General features: G+C 41.0%; 1 protein-coding gene across 2 annotated transcripts in view; it reads right to left on the bottom strand.

Annotated features, from left to right (window-relative positions):
* RECK (reversion inducing cysteine rich protein with kazal motifs) overlaps positions 1–11,513 on the bottom strand; it is an 80,181-nt gene extending 68,668 nt beyond the window's left edge. The window contains exon 1 of one of the 2 annotated variants that reach the window (XM_019454515.2): positions 11,335–11,513. In XM_019454515.2, the coding sequence (XP_019310060.1) occupies positions 11,335–11,434 (100 nt within the window). In that variant the 5' untranslated portion in view covers positions 11,435–11,513. The remainder of the gene's footprint in view (positions 1–11,334) is intronic. The other variant, XM_019454514.2, reaches the window with a different exon arrangement.
* Positions 11,514–21,023: the final 9,510 nt, after the last annotated feature.

Here is a 21,023-nt window from a genome sequence, read left to right as displayed (position 1 = left end):
TGCCCTTTAACCTGTAGAGTCTGTTCTAACTCTGGGTGGTTAGTGTCAGAACTGAACTGTCATACACACAGTTGTGGAAGAAATAGGAGATTCGAGAAATGAGGTGATTGCTGGAAAGGGATGTGGGTTAAAGAAAAGGCACTGAGTTTGGGGCTAGGGATACAACAGTGAATAAATGTTATGTTCTCTGACTTTATCCGGTCTGATGGTAGAACAAAGTCTAGACAAGAGGATAGGATATAAGGTCACTCACTAATAAATTAAGAGGAAAGCTGACAGCCTCCATTTTTCTTTAGTGAAACACAGATTAGGTTTGAAAACAAAAAGGGTTGAGATGGGGTTGGGGGCTTGAGGTGAAATTGTAGAAGTGTGGAACAGTCACTTCAGAGAATAGAGAAAGGCAACTATAAATAGGTCCCTCAAACTTGTATTCTACTCATGACTTTTAGTATCTATCCCTCAGGAGAAAAATTTCATGTTCAAATAAACTGGGAAATAAGGACTAAAAAAAGTTACAGAGAATTCCTTACTGCAGGACCAAAGCCTTTAATATGTTTATATATTATTAATCTCCCAAAAAGGGATCCAAGTAGACAGACTTCTCAGAGCACAGAACATTTTTTTCATGCCACTTACTAAATTTCAGAATACCAATTTGAGAAACATGAAATTAGAGGAAAGGAGAAATGTTGCCAAGCAGCATTACAAGCCTAAGGAAATGCATAAATTGGCTATAAAGATAATCAGCAGGGACATGTTATTATTCTAGAGTGGACCTGACTGGAAAAAAGATACAGCTAGCTGGATTGATCAGGAGCTGTCAAAAGAGACAAGAAGATGAAAATATTTCAGACAGCTGGATCTGATACAATAGTTTAAAACAGAAATTTGCAACATAATCTCTTCAAATGCAATCTATACAATTTCATTACACAAAATAGATGAAAGAAGAGCTTTTTTAGTGAAGGTAGGATTTGTATGGGGGGGGGAGGAAAGAATAAATAGATGAATAAAATAAGTCCTCTTTAGATCTTACAAGGAAAGCCTTCTACATTCAAAACTGGAAATTGTTCTCTATAAAACAGTGTCAGAGTATATGATACTACTGGCATATTACTATAGTTTTGTTCCATAGAAGACGATTGTGGGGCTGGCTTTCCAATATTATTTCTATGAAAAAAAAAGTGGCTTCAAGTTCTAAACGCTTGACTTACAAATTCTGAAGAATATAAAAACGTCACTAAATCAGAAGAAGAAAAAGTCCCTTGTTTGTAAAGCTATAGTTACTTTCTTAGAAACTTTAATTTGAGGGGAGAGGGGGGCAATCACTCATGAGGCTTTCTCAAAACACCCTTTCTTCCCTGCCATGCCATGCTAAGCTTCCCCCCACCCCCATCTTCTAAAATTTAGTTATGTCCCCAGCCTCATTACTCATTAGAATGGGGAGGGCAGGTAGGAAAAAGAAAAACAAAACACAAAAGAGGCTCTCCTGTGTGATAATGATGTACTCTTTTGAAGTCCTGTAGAAATTGCCACTTTCTACTAGCCTCTAACACAAAGGTCATTTGAGGGCAAAAAATCCAGCTGATCGTGAGCAAAGATAACTCAGGATAACATATGGTCCCAATAAGCACAAGCTTAGCAAAAAGTAAACAATCAGGCAGACAAGAGTCTGATTTGGGCCTGGGGATTTTTGAAAAACAGTTTCTTGGAGCAAAGGTCTATTTCAGAACAGAACAAAATGTGTTATAATTAAAAGTCCAATAACAATGGAAAGTTTTATTAAAAACATAAATATAAAAGCCTATTTTTTTCCTATTTAATAGTTAAGGTCCAATTTACAATGTAGTGACCCCCAAAGTTAAATTTTTAAAATAGTTCTTTTTTTTCACTAAGAAACTCCAAGCTTTGGAAAATAAAAAGAACAATGATCTATAGTCCCACTGTCTTGCCAGAACCTATGTTGACATTTTGACATATTTCTTTCTAGTCTTTTCAAAAGCCTTCTGATAATTCTGACAATATGGGATTACAGAGGGCAGCCCAAAGTCTTCTGGTAATAACGCCCTTCCCCCTCCCAATGGAGCATTCCTCTGTAATAGTGCATTTCCTCCCTTGAGAGGGCTGCCAGCCTCCATGAACAGGCTCAGGGGACCTAAACTCCATCACATTTTCCGTACCCTCTTCTTAACCTTAGCCATTATTACATTGGCGCACATTTTCCTTCCTTTGAAACTTGTTAGAATCTTTAACACTGCATATTTTTCAAGAAATAAATGTCTTCAAATAGACATCAATTCATATGCCTTCATTAAGAATGGGGAGAAGGGATTCAAATGCAATTAACGTGGTAATTAAAGGTCTTTGTCTTTTTTAGAGCTATTAAAATGGGTTAATTGGGTCATTTAACAATTAGAATCCAAAAAAAACTCTCCAAAGCCTTATGTTTTTATATGGCAATGGATTCTAAAAATACTTTGTATTTATAATTTGTTTTTAAACTAATTTCTTATTCTTCAAGAAAAATAGTTTAAAACCTGCTTATTTGCATGAAATGGAATGGAACAGATAAAGGTAAATTAGTTCAAAATAAAATTTGATATTCACATTATGAAAATACAAAGCTCAGGTGTTATCCTCATTAACGACACATAAGGACAAGTGTCATATTTTGCACTCTTATTCCAAGAGTCTGTAATTATAAAATTAATAAAACAAAAACCCAAACAGATTGCTAAAAGACATGTATATTGGCTTTAAGGAGGTACAATCTAGAAATATGCAAGCAGAATTACCTAATAATTAGAAACATCAAGGTTTGGCTAATAGTTTGGGTCACATGTGTACTAAAGATAGGCAAGTAAGCAGGAAGCACATGCTCCAGCCACAAGGGAAAAATGCAACTTCTAAGACCAACCAGCACTTAAAACAACAAATACACACCCTAATCTAAAACTAAAATATTCATAGAATTATAGGATTTTTGAAGTTAAAAGGAATTTTGCCACAAAAACCTCCTAAAAGCTATAATTCAATTTAGTTAATTAAAAGCTATTCTTGTTTTCTTTTCTAAAGAAAATAAAGATTCCTCCTAATTAATGTCTTCCTAAAGAATTACTAAAACAGAATATATACACACACACACACACACATATATATCCCGCACTGTTGAGAAAAAAACTAAATCTGAGCTGATACTAGAAAAGGTCATTCTAAATAAAAAAGACATGTTAACAAAAAACTGATCTTGGGGCGCCTGGGTGGCTGAGTTGTTTGAGCAACCAACTTTTGATTTAGGCTCAGGTCATGATCTCATGGTTGGGTTGGTGGGACAGAGCCCCACCTTGGGCTCAGTGCTGACAGCCTGAAGCCTGCTTGGGATTCTCTCTCTGCCCCTCCCCTGCTCGCACTCACTTGCCTGCATGTGCACTCTTTCATTCTCTCTCTCAAAATAAATAAATAAACATTTAAAGCAATAAATAAATAAAACATTTAAAAGCTGATCTTACTTTCTTTTTTAACATTTTTTTAAAAAATTTGAGACAGAGAGAGTGCATATGTGCGTAAGCTGGGGCAAGGGGCAGAGGGAGAGAGAGAATCTCAAGTAGGCTCCAAGCTCAGGCCAGAGCCTGATGTAAGGCTCATTCTTACAACCCTGGAATCTTGACCTGAGCAGAAATCGAGTTGGACACTCCACCGACTGAGCCACCCAGGTGCCTCTGATCTTACTTTTAATCATATTTTTATTTTCAAAACAGCCTGGAAATTGACACTTTTAAAGCATTTAAATGACAACTACATCTTCAACTTATAAGTACATTCTTGCAATCATTATACTTATTCCTTTAAAGATATGTGTATGTTTGGGTTTATATACAAAATATATTATCACCTAAGGAAGAGCCAAACAGTAAAGTGATTACCCATATACGCACTATCTGCATTCAACATTGCTAACATTTTGTCATACTGCTTTATTTATCTAGAAAGATATATGTATTTTTTTCTGAATTATTGGCAAGTTACAGATATCCTTCTCCATTGCCTGCCAAACAGCCAATTATATTCATTTAAATTTTTAAAATAATTCTTTTTTTTTCACTAAGAAACTCCAAGCTTTGGAAAATAAAAAGAACAATGATCTATAGTCCCACTGTCTTGCCAGAACCTATGTTGACATTTTGACATATTTCTTTCTAGTCTTTTCAAAAAGCCTTCTGATAATTCTGACAATATGGGATTACAGAGGGCAGCCCAAAGTCTTCTGGTAATAACTCCCTTCCCCCTCCCAATTACCAATATGACTGCCACATAGACCTTTCATAATGTCACTCTTCTAATAAAGGGCCCACAATGGCCTCTTGCGATTCCAATTCTAAACTTTGCAAATCTTCCTTTAACCTTACCTTCCCTGACCTTCTATTATTTTTCAACAAGGAAAGCCTATAGTTACCTTGAACACTGCCTTCTGACTGAAATGCTTAGTGCCCTTTCCCTGCTGACCTAAATCCCAAATACTTTCAACTTTTAAATCCTACCTCAACTCTTAGTACCAATAACTCCAAGCTCTGTTTGATTTTTTGGCCCTGATATTCTAGTCAGAACTGGCAACCTTAACATTGCAATCTTCTCTAACCATATCATGTGTGTACTTAAGGTATCCCCAGTTTGACTGTAAACTTCTTGTATCCATTTAGCATAATGTTCAGCTCAAAAAATGTTATTCATTGGTTAATAAGTAACAATTTCCTAGTTATACAAAGGCTTTTATCAGCAAAAGGTACAAAAAGTTTTATTTCTCCCACCATAACACTTTAGTACCACATTTCATATGGTGACTAACCCATAATTTAGCAATATCATAAGAGGTTTTGGCCTAAAACAGAAGATAAATTGGACAATCACATATGCAGGCACAGAAGTATGCAGCCAGCTGGGGATGGGCCCTGCAGCCATAGGTCAAGAAGAGTTGGGGCAGGGGAAGCTGAAATTTTATGGTAGTACAGAAACGATGAGTAAAAAGAAGAAGCTGGTTGGTGGAGAGTGAGTGGGAAATGCAAGAGATGCACAGAGAAGCTATGAAAGGTAGAGAGAGGCTGTCCCTAACAGCAGTCTTAGCTCCTGGCAGCTTTCCAGTTCCCACAGCAGCCCTCAGGGCTGCTCTGCTGAATTTCCTACCTTTGGATTTCCATGTGTCTCCCTGTTAGATGCTACACAACTAGCCCCCAATCCTGAGCTACCTTGGTTTCTGTTCCCTTAGGGGGTCAAAAAAACCTTAACCTAGACATTCATCATTAAGAAACAACTAAAGCGGGGGCGCCTGGGTGGCTCGGTCAGTTAAGCGTCCGACTTCGGCTCAGGTCATGATCTCACGGTCCCTGAGTTTGAGCCCCGCGTCGGGCTCTGTGCTGACAGCTCAGAGCCTGGAGCCTGTTTCAGATCCTGTGTCTCCCTATCTCTGCTCCTCCCCTGTTCATGCTCTGTCTCTCCCTCTGTCTCAAAAATAGACGTTAAAAAAAAATTAAAAAAAAAAAAAAAAAAGAAAGAAACAACTAAAGCAAATGACTCTCCTAAGGTCCTCCTCACGGATGCTAAAGCCAGTATTCTTGGATAACTCCTTTGCTCATTCTATGCTGCAGGCCTCCCATCTATAAAACAAAGAACCTAAAAGTATAAAGTCTGGCTCCCAGTGGTATATTCCATAATGAGAAAGTTTCTCTTAATACTATACTTTTCTTGATGTCTTCATGTTATCTGTGTGCTTTACAGCACCCATCACATTATGTGCTATATACTTGACTAAATCACATTTTTCCTCAGAAATACTCTCCAGATTTAGAATATAAACTGATACATACTACTATAATCACACAATGTTAGCAGTGTAGATATACATATATTGGTGATATTTAATGTCTGAATTTCCTACTAAACAATAAACCCCATGAAAGCAGAGACTATGTTTTTGCATATCACTTTGTATCTGGTGCCTATCACGGTGTCTGGCACTATTAACAGCTTAACAAATATTTGCTTAATGGATTACTGACAAGTATGAAATTTAGCTTAATGAGCAATAGACCTAGGGCAGTTATTCCTAATATCTATCTTAAACATATACAAAAACAGAACTTTTGATGCTCTTGGCTCACCTGCCAACTCTCCTCTAATCCGCTCCTCCCCATCTTCCCAACTTCAGTAAATGGCATCATGTTTTACAAAATTGCTCAAGGTAAAAAATCTACAAATAATCTTTAATTTTTCCTTCCCTCACTTCCCACATCCAATCCATCAGCAATATATCTTGAACCTCTCCTCTTCTATCTCCACCATCACTTCACTCTAAGTCACCATTATCTCCTGCTTCAACTACTACAGAGGTCTTCTAGTCAACCTGCTTTTACTCCTACCCTACCATAATCACATTTTTTTTCATTCAGCAGCTAGAGTGATCTAAAATATAAATCAAAGCTTATATCTCTTACATAGTAGTCTACCAGTTTCTTTCTGCACAATAAAATAATGCACAATAATCCTTATGTGGCTTTTTGCAAGGCTCAGCATCATTAGCTCTAGCCTACTCTCCTGCGCCCTATGCTGCAACCAAACAGTTCCTTCTTGCCTTAGGGCCTCTGCACTTTCTGGTCTCTATCTCTGTCTTTCTTAACACCTTTAGTCTTCAGATTTTGCTGCTGAACTTTACCTTTTCGAAGAGGCCTCTCTTCTCATCACTATATAAAGAACTCCCCCCTCTACTCACACAATTCTGTTATCAGCTGGTTTCCTTCATAGCATACTTATCACTATCAAAAATCATTTTATTTATCTGTTGATTGTCTATCTCTCTTCTGGTAGAATGGAAACTCCTTGAGAGCAGCAAACCTGTATCTAGAACAGCACCTGACATGTAGCAAACACTCAATAAGTATTTTTCAAATGGACAAACTCGTGCAGTATGCTTTGTTCTTTTAAAAACTACATTTCAAGTATATAATAACCACCTCCTTGACATTGTCCCACTTTTTGTCTAGAAGAGGCACACTTTTGGTGAAAAGTATGATTATTGAAACTGCTTAAATCTAGGGATATGAGACAGGAACTTTTTTCAGCACACCAGAATAAACTGTTATATCTGGTCTATCACCAAGCCTAGCTCTTTCCACAATGTGGGCCAAGATATGTCTTTGTGAAGAGAATCTGTTTTTTATTACTTTCCTCTAGATAGTGTTTGCTTTTTTCTAACTTAAAATTCATTACATTCTTTTTCAGGATTCTAGGCTATTACATAATTCCTTAAATGTCAACTTACTGAAATTTAGCCCTTAATGGTACATCTTTCCTTCTTTCATACCATTACAAAACATCTTAAATAGAAACAGAGCTACTATTAGGTGCCATGACACACAAAGCCTGAGATCTGAGCATAGGGTCCCATCCCATCCTTCAAAGAGAACATTAGAAATGGGCAGGGGTAGGGGGGCAGCGTGTGGGGCTGAGATTGGAAAGTACACTGGGATAGGAAGAGTGGCACTACTCCAATGTAGAGGTGTGGCCAAACTTCACAAGACAAAATAATCACTGAGTAAGTAATATCATTCCTTCACCCCCACCCCCACCCCCAGGAATAGCAATAAATATCTCTAAGAACAAATAAGACTTGTAAAGCCTTATACCAGAGGATACACGAGTACACCCAGTCTTGGAGAGGAAAAAGAAGACTGATCAGGAATAAAAGCCAGGCAGGCCTTCAGTGAAATACAATTTAATATTTTGTTCTCAGTTTTTATTTAGGATTGAAATCCACAGTGGAAGCTTTTGTCCATTGTATTATTCAGTATCTTTTATGTAAGGACCAGGCAATACATGCTTCCTAGAATTTAGTACAAGGGACAAATCTCACTTTTAGCTCAAAGTTGAAAAAATTTTTTTTTTTTTTTATCAAACAATGCAAACTCTATGCTGTCATGGACTTTTAGAGCTGGAAGGGTCTTTAGAAATTATCTAGCCCAGGGGCGCCTGGGTGGCGCAGTCGGTTGAGCGTCCGACTTCAGCCAGGTCACGATCTCACGGTCCGTGAGTTCGAGCCCCGCGTCAGGCTCTGGGCTGATGGCTCGGAGCCTGGAGCCTGTTTCCGATTCTGTGTCTCCCTCTCTCTCTGCCCCTCCCCCGTTCATGCTTTGTCTCTCTCTGTCCCAAAAAAAAAAAAAAAAAAAAAAAAACGTTGAAAAAAAAAAGAAAAAAAGAAATTATCTAGCCCAGCATTTTCTAAAGCATCCTTTAGGTGTCATGAACAAAAAAAAGAGCTCTACAAGCAAACGAATCTCTTTTTTTTCTATAATTGTTGAGATACAAATCAGGTTACATTAATTAAACAAGAAGGCCATTAGACTGAGGTGGTTTTAATGCCTCAGTAGCCTATTTATACAGGCCAAAACCTAAGTTTATAATACCTCAAGATTAAGAAATTGAAACCTAAGGTCAACCAATCACAAACAGCCACCTGGGCTTTCTGGATAAGGCAACTTCTTAACCTATAGCCAATCAAATAATTTCCTTGCTTTGCTTCCACATCTTCTCTATGAAAATCTTTCCTCCAGCTCCTGTCACTTCCCATTCAGTGCTATTGGATTCAAATCAATTTTTGCTCAAATAAACTCTTAAAAATTTTAATATGCCTTAGTTTATACATTAACAATCATGACCACTAAATTCACCTTTTGACTTTTATTTATTTTTTAAAGATATCCTTTTAAGTAATCTCTACACCCAACCTGGGTCTTGAACTTACAACTGGAGATCGAGAGTCACATGCTCTACTAGCTGAGCCAGCCAGGCTCCCCCTAAACTCACCCTTTTATTTTTTTTTAATTTTTTTATTTTAAAAAAATTTTTTTAACGTTTATTTATTTTTGAGACAGAGAGAGACAGAGCATGAATGGGGGAGGGTCAGAGAGAGGGAGACACAGAATCTGAAACAGGCTCCAGGCTCTGAGCGGTCAGCACAGAGCCCGACGCAGGACTTGAACTCACGGACCGCGAGATCATGACCTGAGCCGAAGTTGGCCGCTTAACCGACTGAGCCGCCCAGGCGCCCCTAAACTCACCCTTTTAAAGCGTACAATTCAGGGCGCCTGAGCGGCTCAATCGGTTAAGTCTCTTGGTTTCCACTCAGGTCATAATCTCATGGTTCGTGGGTTCGAGCCCCACATCAGGTTCCACAGCTGGCAGCTCGGAGCCTGCTTTGGATTCTCTCTCTCCCTCTCTCTCTCTGCCACTCTTGGCTTACTCTATCTCTGTCTTTCTCAAAATAAATAAACAAACTAGGGGCGCCTGGGTGGCTCAGTCGGTTGAGCGTCCGACTTCAGCTCAGGTCATGATCTCGTGGTCTGTGAGTTCGAGCCCTGGGTCGGGCTGTGTGCTGACAGCTCAGAGCCTAGAGCCTGCTTCAGATGCTGTGTCTCCCTCTCTCCCTGCCCTTCCCGCACTCATGCTCTGTCTCTCTATCTCTGTCAAAAATAAATAAACATTTAAAAAATTTAAATAAATAAGCAAACTTAAAAAAGTAAAGTGTACAATTCAGTTGTTTTTAGTATATTCATGGAGTTGTGCAACCATCACTACTACTTAATTTCAGAACATTTTCATTTTTGTTAAAAGAAACTTCATACCTATTAGCAGTCTTTTTCCCATTCCCTCAGCAAACAAGTTTCTTTACTATAGCATCCTTGGACCCTTTATCGTGACTCTAACATGTTTTGTGAATTTATAAGAGAAGGGTACAATGTGCAGTGTTTCCCAAACATATGTAATAGGTAACATTTCAGTGCTTACTATACGCTATTCTAAATTCTATACATGTATTACTTCAATTAATTCTCACAATAAAATCCAAAAGGTACCGTATATAGTAACTGTGGATATTAACACACAGAAAGATTAAGGCTAAGTAACTTGTTCAGATATTCTTAATTACTCCACTCTAATATTTCCCACAGAATCAACTGGTTGTGGGATGAGAATGGACAACTAGTATTCTATGGGCCATAACTTTGAAATGCTTTAGATCAACTTAATGAGAAAAAATGGGGCCCAGAAAGGTAAGCTGACTTAGCCAAGAATACACAGCATATTCCTATTTTCTCTCTTCCTCTCCTTTGATTTCTAACTGACAGCTAAATTTGGAACACCATTACAATTAACTATCTAATCCCAAGTTCCTGACACAATTCTCGCCCACCTTTAAATACTTTATTTTCTTAAAACAAAAACAAAAAAAAACTTTTAACATTGTAAACTGCCTTAAAACCTTGTTGGGATTGATTTTGCTCTTTCTACGTGTCTCTGCCTGTAGGCAATGCACATCCCCACCACTCTGCATGTATAAATCCCAGCCATCTTTCAATGTGTGCGCAGTTGGAGGATCTCTCAATTTTCCTCCTACCCTCGATGGATGTCATCTCTCTCCCTCTGTGCACCCACAGCCTTCCATCTCCTCTGGACACTCTGGCCTTGAATTCCAGCAGCTTGTGTCCGGCGGTACCCCACCTCCTGGCCAGAGAGCTCGCAGAGGGCAGGAGTTGGCATCAACTCCTAAAGCCCGGCACGTGGGAGATACTCTACCAGCACTGAACAATTTCTTATCCATTCTTGGTTTAATTCCTCAAGAGCAAGAACACAGCTCTCCTTAAGCCTGCTAGCCGCCCCCCCCCCCCCCCCCAAAAGCAGAGTTTACTGATTTTTAGTCTGTCTCCCGCCAGAGCCCAGCGCTGCCTTGGACACACAGTGCACCACCGCGGGTGGCAGCAGAAGTGGATTTAGCAGGCTCGGGCCGATTCTCTTCAGAGACTTGAACCTGGCAGGCTGTGGGCCCCATCAACGCTCGCCGCCCGAGGTCTGCCCTACTGAACCGAGGGTCAAGTTACAACTGGCCAGGGCGGCGGTAAGGCGCCTGCACCTCGGAAATCCCATCCAACCCTCGCCACCGTTCCGAGCGAAGGCATTTCACCCTCTTCTGACAGAGACCTGAGCCCGGTGTGGGGTTGAGGGCCGAGACGGGGGCCCCCTGCCCTGTGGGTGACAGAGCAAGGCCTCGAACCCGGGTCACTGTTCCCAGCGCAGCAGATGACCGCGGCGGACAGAGCGGTAGTGGGGAGGGCTCCTCGCTCGTCCCGTCTCGACGCCCCCTCCCGCCCACTGGGACCTCCGGACCCTGGGTCACCGCACTAGGTCCAGGTCTGGGGGTCGCGCGCACCCCCGCCCCCTGCTCCGCGCCATCTTGGAGAGCTGGGCGGCCGCCCCGGACCGCCCCGAACCGTTGCTCCAGCAGTTACTCACCCGCACTGCCCGGGGCCAGGCCCCCTGCCACCTCCGCGACCTCCGCCACGGCCAGGAGAAGCAGCAGCGCGCCTCGCCGGGAGGCCGGGACGACCGCCATGTCCGGGCCAGGGGGTCCGGAGCCACGGGATGCTCGGACCCAGCCTGGCCGCCGCGGCTGCTCGCGGAGGCCCCGCCCCGGCGCCCTGGACCTTTAGTGATTGGCTGCGGCTCGCTCAGGCCCCGCCCCTCGGCCTCTGGGAGGTTCCAAAACCTGCTGGGGGCGGGAACATTCCCGAGACCCCAGCTCTTTGTTAGGACACAGCTGTGTGACGGCTTGTGTAGCGGAGTCCCGCAGCCAGCGTTCCCCAATCAGACAATGTCAGAGCTGGAAGGGCTCTTACAACGCCTCTAACACCACCCGAACTTTGCGGCTGGGGGTCACTGAGGCTCAGAAAGGAGACAGACCTTTCCAAGACTTGCAAGTCCAAGCCTGAACCAAAGGGACCTCTCCCTTTCACTTCTCTTTACCCTGAATGAGCTTCTTAATATCCTTTCTGCCTCACATCCAAAGAAGGCACCCGGGTCAACCCGACCTCCCTTAAAATCTGAGGGGCACTGACCAAGACATGGTCCCCTAACAGGGGACCGAGGGACAGATTCGCCACCAAAGCTCATGTAGCACATGTAGCCCCTATATGTCTTTGATGTGCAGTTTAAGTACCAATTCCTATTAGGAAAAGGTGAGGGTTGGAATGCTTGTGTATCTAGATACGGAGAGCCTTGAATCTCAGGTTGAGTTTAGATTTCGTTTGAGATATAATTTGGAGGTGGGTCCCCACTCCACCCCTTACCCCCACAGCTATTTTGGGGAATGTTTGAGAGGGTCCACTGGTTTTCAAAGTGCCTCTCTTTCTCTTTCTTTCCCTCACCTTTTCCCCTGTCTCTGTTACTGAAATAATACCTTCTGTTCTCCCTCCCCCCCCTTTTTCTAAAAAAAAGCATAACCACAGGTATGAATGTAAAATTCCTTAATATTATCAAATATCCAGTAAGTATTTAGATTCCCCTGTTGTCTTATCATTTCCTTTTACAGTTTTTCAAGCTCCAAACAAAACCTATATATTGAAATTAGTTTATACGTGTTTTAAGTCCCTTTATATCTACTCTCTCTAAGTTTGCAAAGGGAAAATATAAATAAATCATGATAATCTTTCTAAAACATTTGTTCTGATGACAACTCCCTGGCTTCAAACCCTGAGAGGCCATGTCTTTCTTACAGGATAGAATGATGTACAGTTATTTAACATGGTGTCAGAGGGTCTTAGTAATTGGACCCAATCACCTTTTCCAGCTGCATCTCCACACCTTCCCTGCACTTCTGCCACCATGCTTTCAGAACCTCTTACCTTTAGTTCAAGACCTTTGAGGTGCTTTCACGGCTCTGTCACAACACCTACCTCCTCTGCACACAATTCCCCAGTTCCTGTGGTAACCCTCTCAGCTGAGGGAACTAAGATGGTTGCTCTAGGCCCAGCTGTGCCCTGGAAGGACCTGAGCAGGTAGTGGGCTCTGTATAAGGTGAGCAACACATCTTGCTTTGCTTGGGACTGTCCTGATTTTAAAACTGAAAGTCTCATATCCCAGGAACCTCCTTAGTCCCAGGCAAAACGGGACAATTGATCTCCGTAGTTCTGTGCACCTCAGAAAATGTAATAGAAAGACCTGTAAGGAGGTTTCCATATGGGAAGATGGAGTCATTTAGGTAATAGACACCACTCCCAAGATAATTCAATAGGTAGACTGTCATAAGCCATGCAGATGGGTCATTAGACCCCTGGGTCCCTGTATTAGAGTCCTAGGCTGCCATAACAGAGTACTATGAACTGGGTGGCTTAAGCAACAGAAATTTATTGTCTCAGAGTTCTTGAGGCTAGAAGTCTGAGATCAAAGTGTTGGCAGAGTTGGTTCCTTTTGGGAGCTGTGAGGGAGAATCTGACTCATGCTTCTCTCCTAGCTTCTGCTATGTTACTGGCAGTCTTTGGCACTCCTAGGCTAACAGACGCATCACCTTCATCTCTGCCTTCATCTTCACATGGAATTTTCCTTGGGTGTGTGTCCAAATTTATCCTTTTTATAAGGAAAGCAGTCGTATTGATTTAGGGGCCCACCCCACTCCAGTATGACCTCATCTTAGCTAATAACATCTGCAATAATCCCTATTTCTAAATAAGATCACATTTTGAGGTACTAGGGGTTAGGACTTCAACATACAAATTTGAGGGGAGGCAGGGACACACAGTTCAACCCATAGCACTTCCTAAAGGAAAGACCATCTACTCGTCCTATCAGAAATCATTGACTCTGAAGGAGAGGCTGAAGAAGGGGGAAAAGGATAAAGAACTAGTCAGTTGCCGTTCAAAGATCCTAAGTCTCCCAAGAATAGGAGTGGTTGGGCGCACCTCTGTTGACTCACAGAGGTGATACCTGGAGTCTATGCACAAAAAGAAGGCTTGAATACTTGGAGATCTCTTAGCTATAGAATCAGAAATGACTTTATTTCCAGGTAGTACCTATGAGATATGGCAGCAAAGCTGAGGTCCTCCCACACCAAAAGATAGCTGACTGGCCACTATATCCTATACAGAGCACAAGCGTGGGAGGGGCAGAGAGAGAGGGAGACACAGAATCATAAGCAGGTTCCAGGCTCTGAGCTGTCAGCACAGAGCTGGATGCAGGGCTTGAACTCACGAACCACGAGATCATGACCTAAGCCAAAGTCAAACACTTAAATGACTGAGCTGCCCAGACGCCCTTATTACAGTCTATCTTCAAATAATAATGTCACTTCACGTAAAATGTATGAACATGACAGCAATATGATTCCATTTTCCCCTTATCTTTTGTGCTAAAGTTGTCATACATTTTGCTTCCACACGCTGTTATTATTTTGCCTTTTTAAAAAGTTTTATTTATTTATTTATTTTGAGAGAGAGAGAGAGAGAGAGAGAGAGAGAGAACAGTTAGGGAAGCGGCAGAGAGAAGGAGAGAGAGAGAATTCCAAACAGGCTCTACACTGTCAGCATGAAGCCCAATGCAGGGCTTGAACCCACGAACTGAACCTCGAGATCAGGACCTGAGCCGAAATCAAGAGTCAGACGCTCAACCGACTGAGCCATCCAGACACCCCTATTTTGCTTTAAATAGCCGGTTACATAAACATGAGATTTTAAAATAAGAAACAATGTCTTTTATATTTACTTACATATTAAGCATTTCTGATGCTCTTCTTTCAAATTTTAGATCCACATTTTTCTCTGGTATCTGGAGGAAAGAAACTTTTTAATTAAGAACACAACAGGTTTAAAAAAACAGACAAAAAACAAAGAACAGGGCAGGTTCTGTTGGTTTTAATTAGCTAGGATCCCATACTTTGTTTTTAGGAATTTATGCCCAGTAAATTTCTGAAGTTACTCCTTAATGAAAATAATTTTTCTGGGTTTGTTTAACCTAAATACATTTTACAATCATGAACTGATCTATCTTGATAAGGAAGAGGTCTGTTTTGAATTCTTTAAGACTTGATGATATCTGGCTTTATACATATATAGTGCACCAATTTAAAAAATATTAACATATTTTTATTTCTGGTAATGCCTTCTCTAGAACTAAAACATGCGGGTAAGGCATTCACCTCGTCAGAGATGATTATTAGAGTAGAAAAGTAGACAGGACAATTCCTAACTTTTTGGTTTTAAAAATAGACCTTTGAAATTCCAGGCAGAGACAGTGGTCATTAGAGTAAAAGCTTTTGAGATGTTAGAACCTGGCCCCAAAGGCTGAGGGCATAAAATATTTATATGAACACAGACTTGGAAGAATATTCTGATAGACACAGTCCCGACTCCCCCCACCCCTGTCAGCCCCCAACAACTCACTCTGAGGGGGTGGGGAGGGATGCACTGGGGTGGGACCTAAAGCCCCAGAAAGGCTTGAGAATATGGGATAAGAGAGGATCCGAGCCTCACTCCTCACTTCCCATGGAGCTCAGGGAAATGGCACACTTCACTGAATTCCCCTGCATGCTGCATGATGGGAATGTGGACGGGAAACGGAGGCAAGTATGTCTTGTTCCCTGCTCTCCAGTTAGAGTGCCACAGAAGAGTGGCTGAATGTTTTCTGTGCCCTCCGAGAGGAGCAAGCAGGAGCGGAGAGCACACCGAGAGCCTGAAGAGCCCTCAAGATCGGAGCCGAAAGGCTGTGGCTGTTGTTTTGAGTGATCTATATAATTGGATGCCAGATGGGAGTGCAGGTGTCAGCAGGAACTGATGATGACAACTGAGGACCAGATGTCCTGCCTTCTTTCCCAGTCCCAGCTGGTGGGTTCGGCTCTATATATGCTTCTGAAAACTAGGAAGGGTGTTGAGAAGCCTTGACTGAGCCGAGATCCCACCGAATTGACTAAGATTAAGTTTTAGTCACTTAGCAGAAAGGGGACTTGGAGAGACAGCTACCTGTCCATCAGCCCTTTTAGAAGTTGTTGCTTACAAGCAACTTTCCAGTCAGAGAAAACATTTTCTGTTGCCATGTTCACTGCTAATTTAGTAACTGGGAATATGGCTTTAGAGATCAAAGGAGACGCCTGTGCCTTAAAGGAGAATCTGTGTATCTGACATCTCCATTGGTCCCTATCTTGAGATGTCACAGGAGGAAGAGAAGCCCTACCCCAGGGCATCCAACACCAACACTATAAAATTCAGCATTGTGACCCTCAATCTGTGTCTCATAAAATACGTGCCAGGCTCCGATACATCCTCTAAAGATAGGAGACTGTGAGCATGAAATTGTCCCCATTCCCCACTCACCTTGTCTGTTTATTTCAGTAATTTCCAAACTTAGAAATATTATTTTTATTTTCTAGCTTATTTCAGTAATTTCCAAAGTTAAGAAATATTATTTTTATTTTTCAGCACTGGAATCTTTTTTCCAACAAAATCTTATAGAGTCCCGCTATGTAAAATAGAAAAAAAAAAAAAGTGCTGTTTTATTGTTACATTTCTTTTATCAGTTTAAATTTGTAACAATTGCTTGGTTCAAAGATAATGTACGAAAATTCAAAGATAATGAGATTATGATGAACACAAAAAACCTGAAATCTGGAATTATGGACGATAAGTGCCTTCGTACCAGTTTCAGCCTCCAATTTATGTTTTGTTTTGGTTGTTTGCTGTGGAGAAAATTCTCATTCATGCAGATGAGTAGTTTGCAAAGGATCATGGTTTTTGAAATAGCTCGCCTTGCAATCTCAAAGTACTCTGTATTTACATTAGGTTGGTTCCTTGAAAATTTTTTTGTTTCAGTATTGATTCGTGAAAATTTATGTGCACACTTAAATCTGCACATGGCTGTTTAGAGCCACTTTATTCATAGTTGTCAAAAACGTGGAAGCAACCAAGATACCCTTCAGTAGAAGAATAGATAAATAAACTGTGGTCCATCCAGACTGTGGAATACTATTCAGCACTACAAAGAAATGAGCTATCAAGCTATGAAAAGACATGGAGGAAATTTAAAAGCATATTATTAAGTGAAATAAGCCAATCTGAAAAAGTTATATACTGCATGGTTCCAACTATATAACATTCTGGAAAAGGCAAAATTATGGAGACGGTAAAAAGATTCAGGCGTCTGGGTGGCTCAGTCTGTTAAGCCTTCGACTTTGGCTATGGTCATGACCTCACATGGTCTCGCCCCACATTGGGCTCTCTGCTGTCACCACAGAGCTTGTTTCAGAACCACTGTCTCCCTCTCTCTCTGACCCTCCCCCACTCTCTCTTTCTATCAAAGATAAACATTAAAAAACAAAAGATTAGGGATTTCTAGGGATTAGAGGGGAGGGAGAGAGATGAAGAGGCAGAGCACAGAGGATTTGCAGGGCAGTGAAGCTATTTTGTACAAAACTATAGTGCTGAACACATGCCATTATACATTTGTCCAACCCCACAGACTGTACAACACCAAGAATGAATCCTAATGTAAATTATAACTCTGGGTGCTGATTGTCCATGTAGGTTCATCGGTTGTAACAAAGATAATCGCTCTGGTGGGAGATGTTGCTAATGGGGGGGGGGGGGCCGATGGGGGATATGGGAACTCTGTACTTTCTGTTCAGTTTTGCTGTGAACCTGAAACTGCTCTAAAAGACAAAGTTTATTAATTTTAAAAATGCTAGTTTGACATTAAAATTCAGAAAAAAATAGTGGTTCACCAATAAGGTTGGATATCTGTTCAATTCCTTATCAGAAATGTGGCCAGACATGGGGGAAGGGAAGGGTAAAAAATAGTTTCAAACGGAGAGGGAGGCAAACCCTAAGAGAATCTTAAATACAGAGAACAAACTGAGGGTTGATGGGGCGGGGGTTATGGGAAAGAGGGGAAAATGGGTGATGGGCATTGAGGAGGGCACTTGTTGGGATGAGCACTGGGTGTTGTATGTAAGCGATGAATCACGGGAATCTACTCCTTCAAGCCAAGAGTGCAGTGTATACACTGTATGTTAGTTAACTTGACAATAAATTATATTAAAAATGAAAAGAAATGTGGTCAGAAAAACAGCACCTCACATTTATGGTTCATCCCCAAACTATTTATGATGTGATGTTATTACTGTGTAACAAGTTGCGTGTTCATTTGTTATTGTGCGTTCAGCTAGGACACCATGATGAGAACACGCAAGGAGCAGATGATTCTGAGCCTTGCCCGGCACTTAATTGAGAACAGTTCTTAATGTGTACTCTCTGGTACAATTATATATACACGAGCGGATGTGCATCAACCCAGATTAAAGAAAAGATCAGTGCAGAACTACACTTCTTCTAATCAAGGACACATTTAAAGAAGATACAATAAACACACAGAGAAGACAGGAAAAGACATATTCTGTCTATACAAAAGGAAATCAACTCAATGGCACCCATGCTAACATGATAGGGGGGCCCAGTGTGTAAAAAAAGTCAAAACGTCTCAAGTTTGCATGTGTCCACTGTCTTACTACCTATTAAAAGTTATTTGGAATATAAATATTTTAAAGAAATACTTGTAGAGTCTGACAAACTTCCATTTGGTTGTAGTTTGATACTTGCTTGATCAGTCTATATTATTCAGGAGTTTTGCACGATGTATGTTTGAACTTGTCTATTTTCATTCTGATACCTTCTCTCTTCCAAAATAATGAATCACAGTCCTTTCCACAGCTGGAATAAATATGCTATTCTGTTCTTTTTTAGATTTTTGTAATCACAATGGTATTTGATGTTTAATTCGAATGCATCAGAATCCAACAAATGGTGTGATGTGTGGATCGGAGGCAAACCTTCATCCAGTTGAATGTTGTTGCTGCCCACTACTAAAGAGTGATATTTTTTTTTCTTCACGCTGTGAATTTTGATCTGAAATATATGTATTTAATTCTTTTTTTTAATTTTATTTTTTAAAATTTACGTCGAAATTAGCGTATAGTGCAACAATGATTTCAAGAGTAGATTCCTTAATGCCCCTTACCCATTTAGCCCATCCCTCCTCCCCAAACCCCTCCAGTAACCCTCAGTTTGTTCTCCATATTTAAGAGTCTCTTCTGTTTTGTCCCCCTCCCTGTTTTTATATTATTTTTGTTTCCTTTCCCTTATGTTCCTCTGTTTTGTCTCTTAAAGTTCTCATATGAGTGAAGTCATATGATTTTTGTCTGTCTCTGACTAATTTTGCTTAGCATAATACCCTCCAGTTCCATCCACATAGTTGCCAATGGCAAGACGTCATTCTTTTTGATTGCTGAGTAATACTCACTGTGTGTGTGTATATATATATATATATATATATATATATATATATATATATACCACTTCTTTATCCATTCATCCATCAATGGACATTTGGGCTCTTTCCATACTTTGGCTATTGTCGATAGTGCTGCTATAAACATGGGGGTGCATGTGTCCCTTCGAAACAGCACACCTGTATCCCTTGGATAAATGCCTAGTAGTGCAACTGCTGGGTCGTAGGGTAGTTCTATTTTTAGTTTTTTGAGGAACCTCCATACTGTTTTCCAGAGTGGCTGCACCAGCTTGCATTCCCAGTATTTAGTTCTTATAGTTGGAACTTTCTGGTGTCTCAGACACCACTGGTTTTATAAACCTTTAAAAAGCAATGGTATTGGGGTGCCTGGGAAGTTCAACCGGTTAGGTGTTCAACTCTTGATACCGGCTCAGGTCATGATCCCAGGGTAGTGGGATGGAGCCCCGTGTGGGGCGCCATGCTGAGCGTGAAGCCTGCTTGAGATTCTCTCTCTCCCTCTCTTGCTACTCCCCCCACTCAATCTCGCATGTGCACACTGGTACACGTGCACACACTCTCTCTCAAAATAAATAAATAATAAATAAATAAATAAATAAATAAATAAACTTTAAAAAAGCACAATGGTATATAGTTCAGTAATTGTTACTTTGTAAGAAGTTCAAATCTGGTAGGAAGAATCTAACATTGTTTCCTTCAAAACATCTTTGTATTGTTCAGTTGTTCTTCGCTAACAATTTATGTAGCTCACTGGAGTCTTTGAGGGACTTAAAAACACTAAATAACTACATTTCTGAGCCCAGCTTTCCGATTGGCCTTACCCACATGTAGAGAAATGGAAATATTTGGAGGTAGAGCCCAGGGTATACATATTAAAGAGAGTCTCCTGTTGATACAATTTGAGAGCTTCCACCCTCAAAATTAAGGTCATTTTTAATGTATTTCTTCTCTCTTGCTTCTCCCTAGAGTTATTCCTGGTCAATCACCTTGTCTTCCTCTGTACTCCCAAAACACTCATCATTTTTTTTTTTTCTTAACTCTGTCATGTTTGGAATTATGTTTGTTTCCAATCATTTGATATTTGTTACTATTGCAAATAGCACATTCTTGTTTTTTTTTCCCTTTTGTATATTGATGGTATGTAGGAATACAATTGATTTTTGAGAAGCTATTTCTATCTCCTTACCTTTTCTGAACTCATATTACTAATAGCTTTCTGGTTAATTTTTAGAAATATAATAACTGTGTCTTCTGCAAAAGTTGGTATGTATTTCTTCCTCTGCTGTATTTATGCCTCTTGTTCTGCCCTTGACCACGTTGTATATCTGTTTGCACTTGACTGCACTTTGGAGCTATTTGAATTGGGGAATGGCTAGTTTCTGGTCTCACGTGTAAGAAGCTTGGCCGTCAACACTCTGTTGACAAGTAAAAAGCTGAACAAACTGATATATCACCAATTCTTAGATCCATAAGAGAAGTGAGGTCACAGGGCAACTGCTGCCCTTGGCACTGGAGAGACCAGAGTCGGTGGCTGAGGCCAAAGGACTTGGCGCATGTCAGGAGACCTCTATGAGGGAGCTGCTTCCCTGCCTCTTCCTTCACTCCCTTGGTCCCGGTCCCACGTCTTCGAGGGCCGCTACTCAAAGTGTGGCCCGCAGAGCAGCAGCATAGGCACCCAGGAACGTTTCAGAGATGTAGAGTCTTGGGTCCCACCTCAGACTCACTGAATCCAAATCTGCATCTTCACAACAGCCCTAGGTGACTCTTGAGCATGTTAAGATTCCAGAAGCACTGATCCCCGAGGCTTGCAGGAATGTCCACCAGATGGCAGGTTTGCAGCAGGCACAGGTAGCCAGGGCCAC

This window comes from Panthera pardus, unplaced genomic scaffold (genome assembly GCF_024362965.1).
Source record: "Panthera pardus isolate Hobbes unplaced genomic scaffold, ASM2436296v1 HiC_scaffold_20, whole genome shotgun sequence".
In the NCBI taxonomy this organism is placed as follows: domain Eukaryota; kingdom Metazoa; phylum Chordata; class Mammalia; order Carnivora; family Felidae; genus Panthera; species Panthera pardus.
Note: the sequence above shows the minus strand (reverse complement) of the source record. Positions and strands in the feature narration are given on the sequence as shown.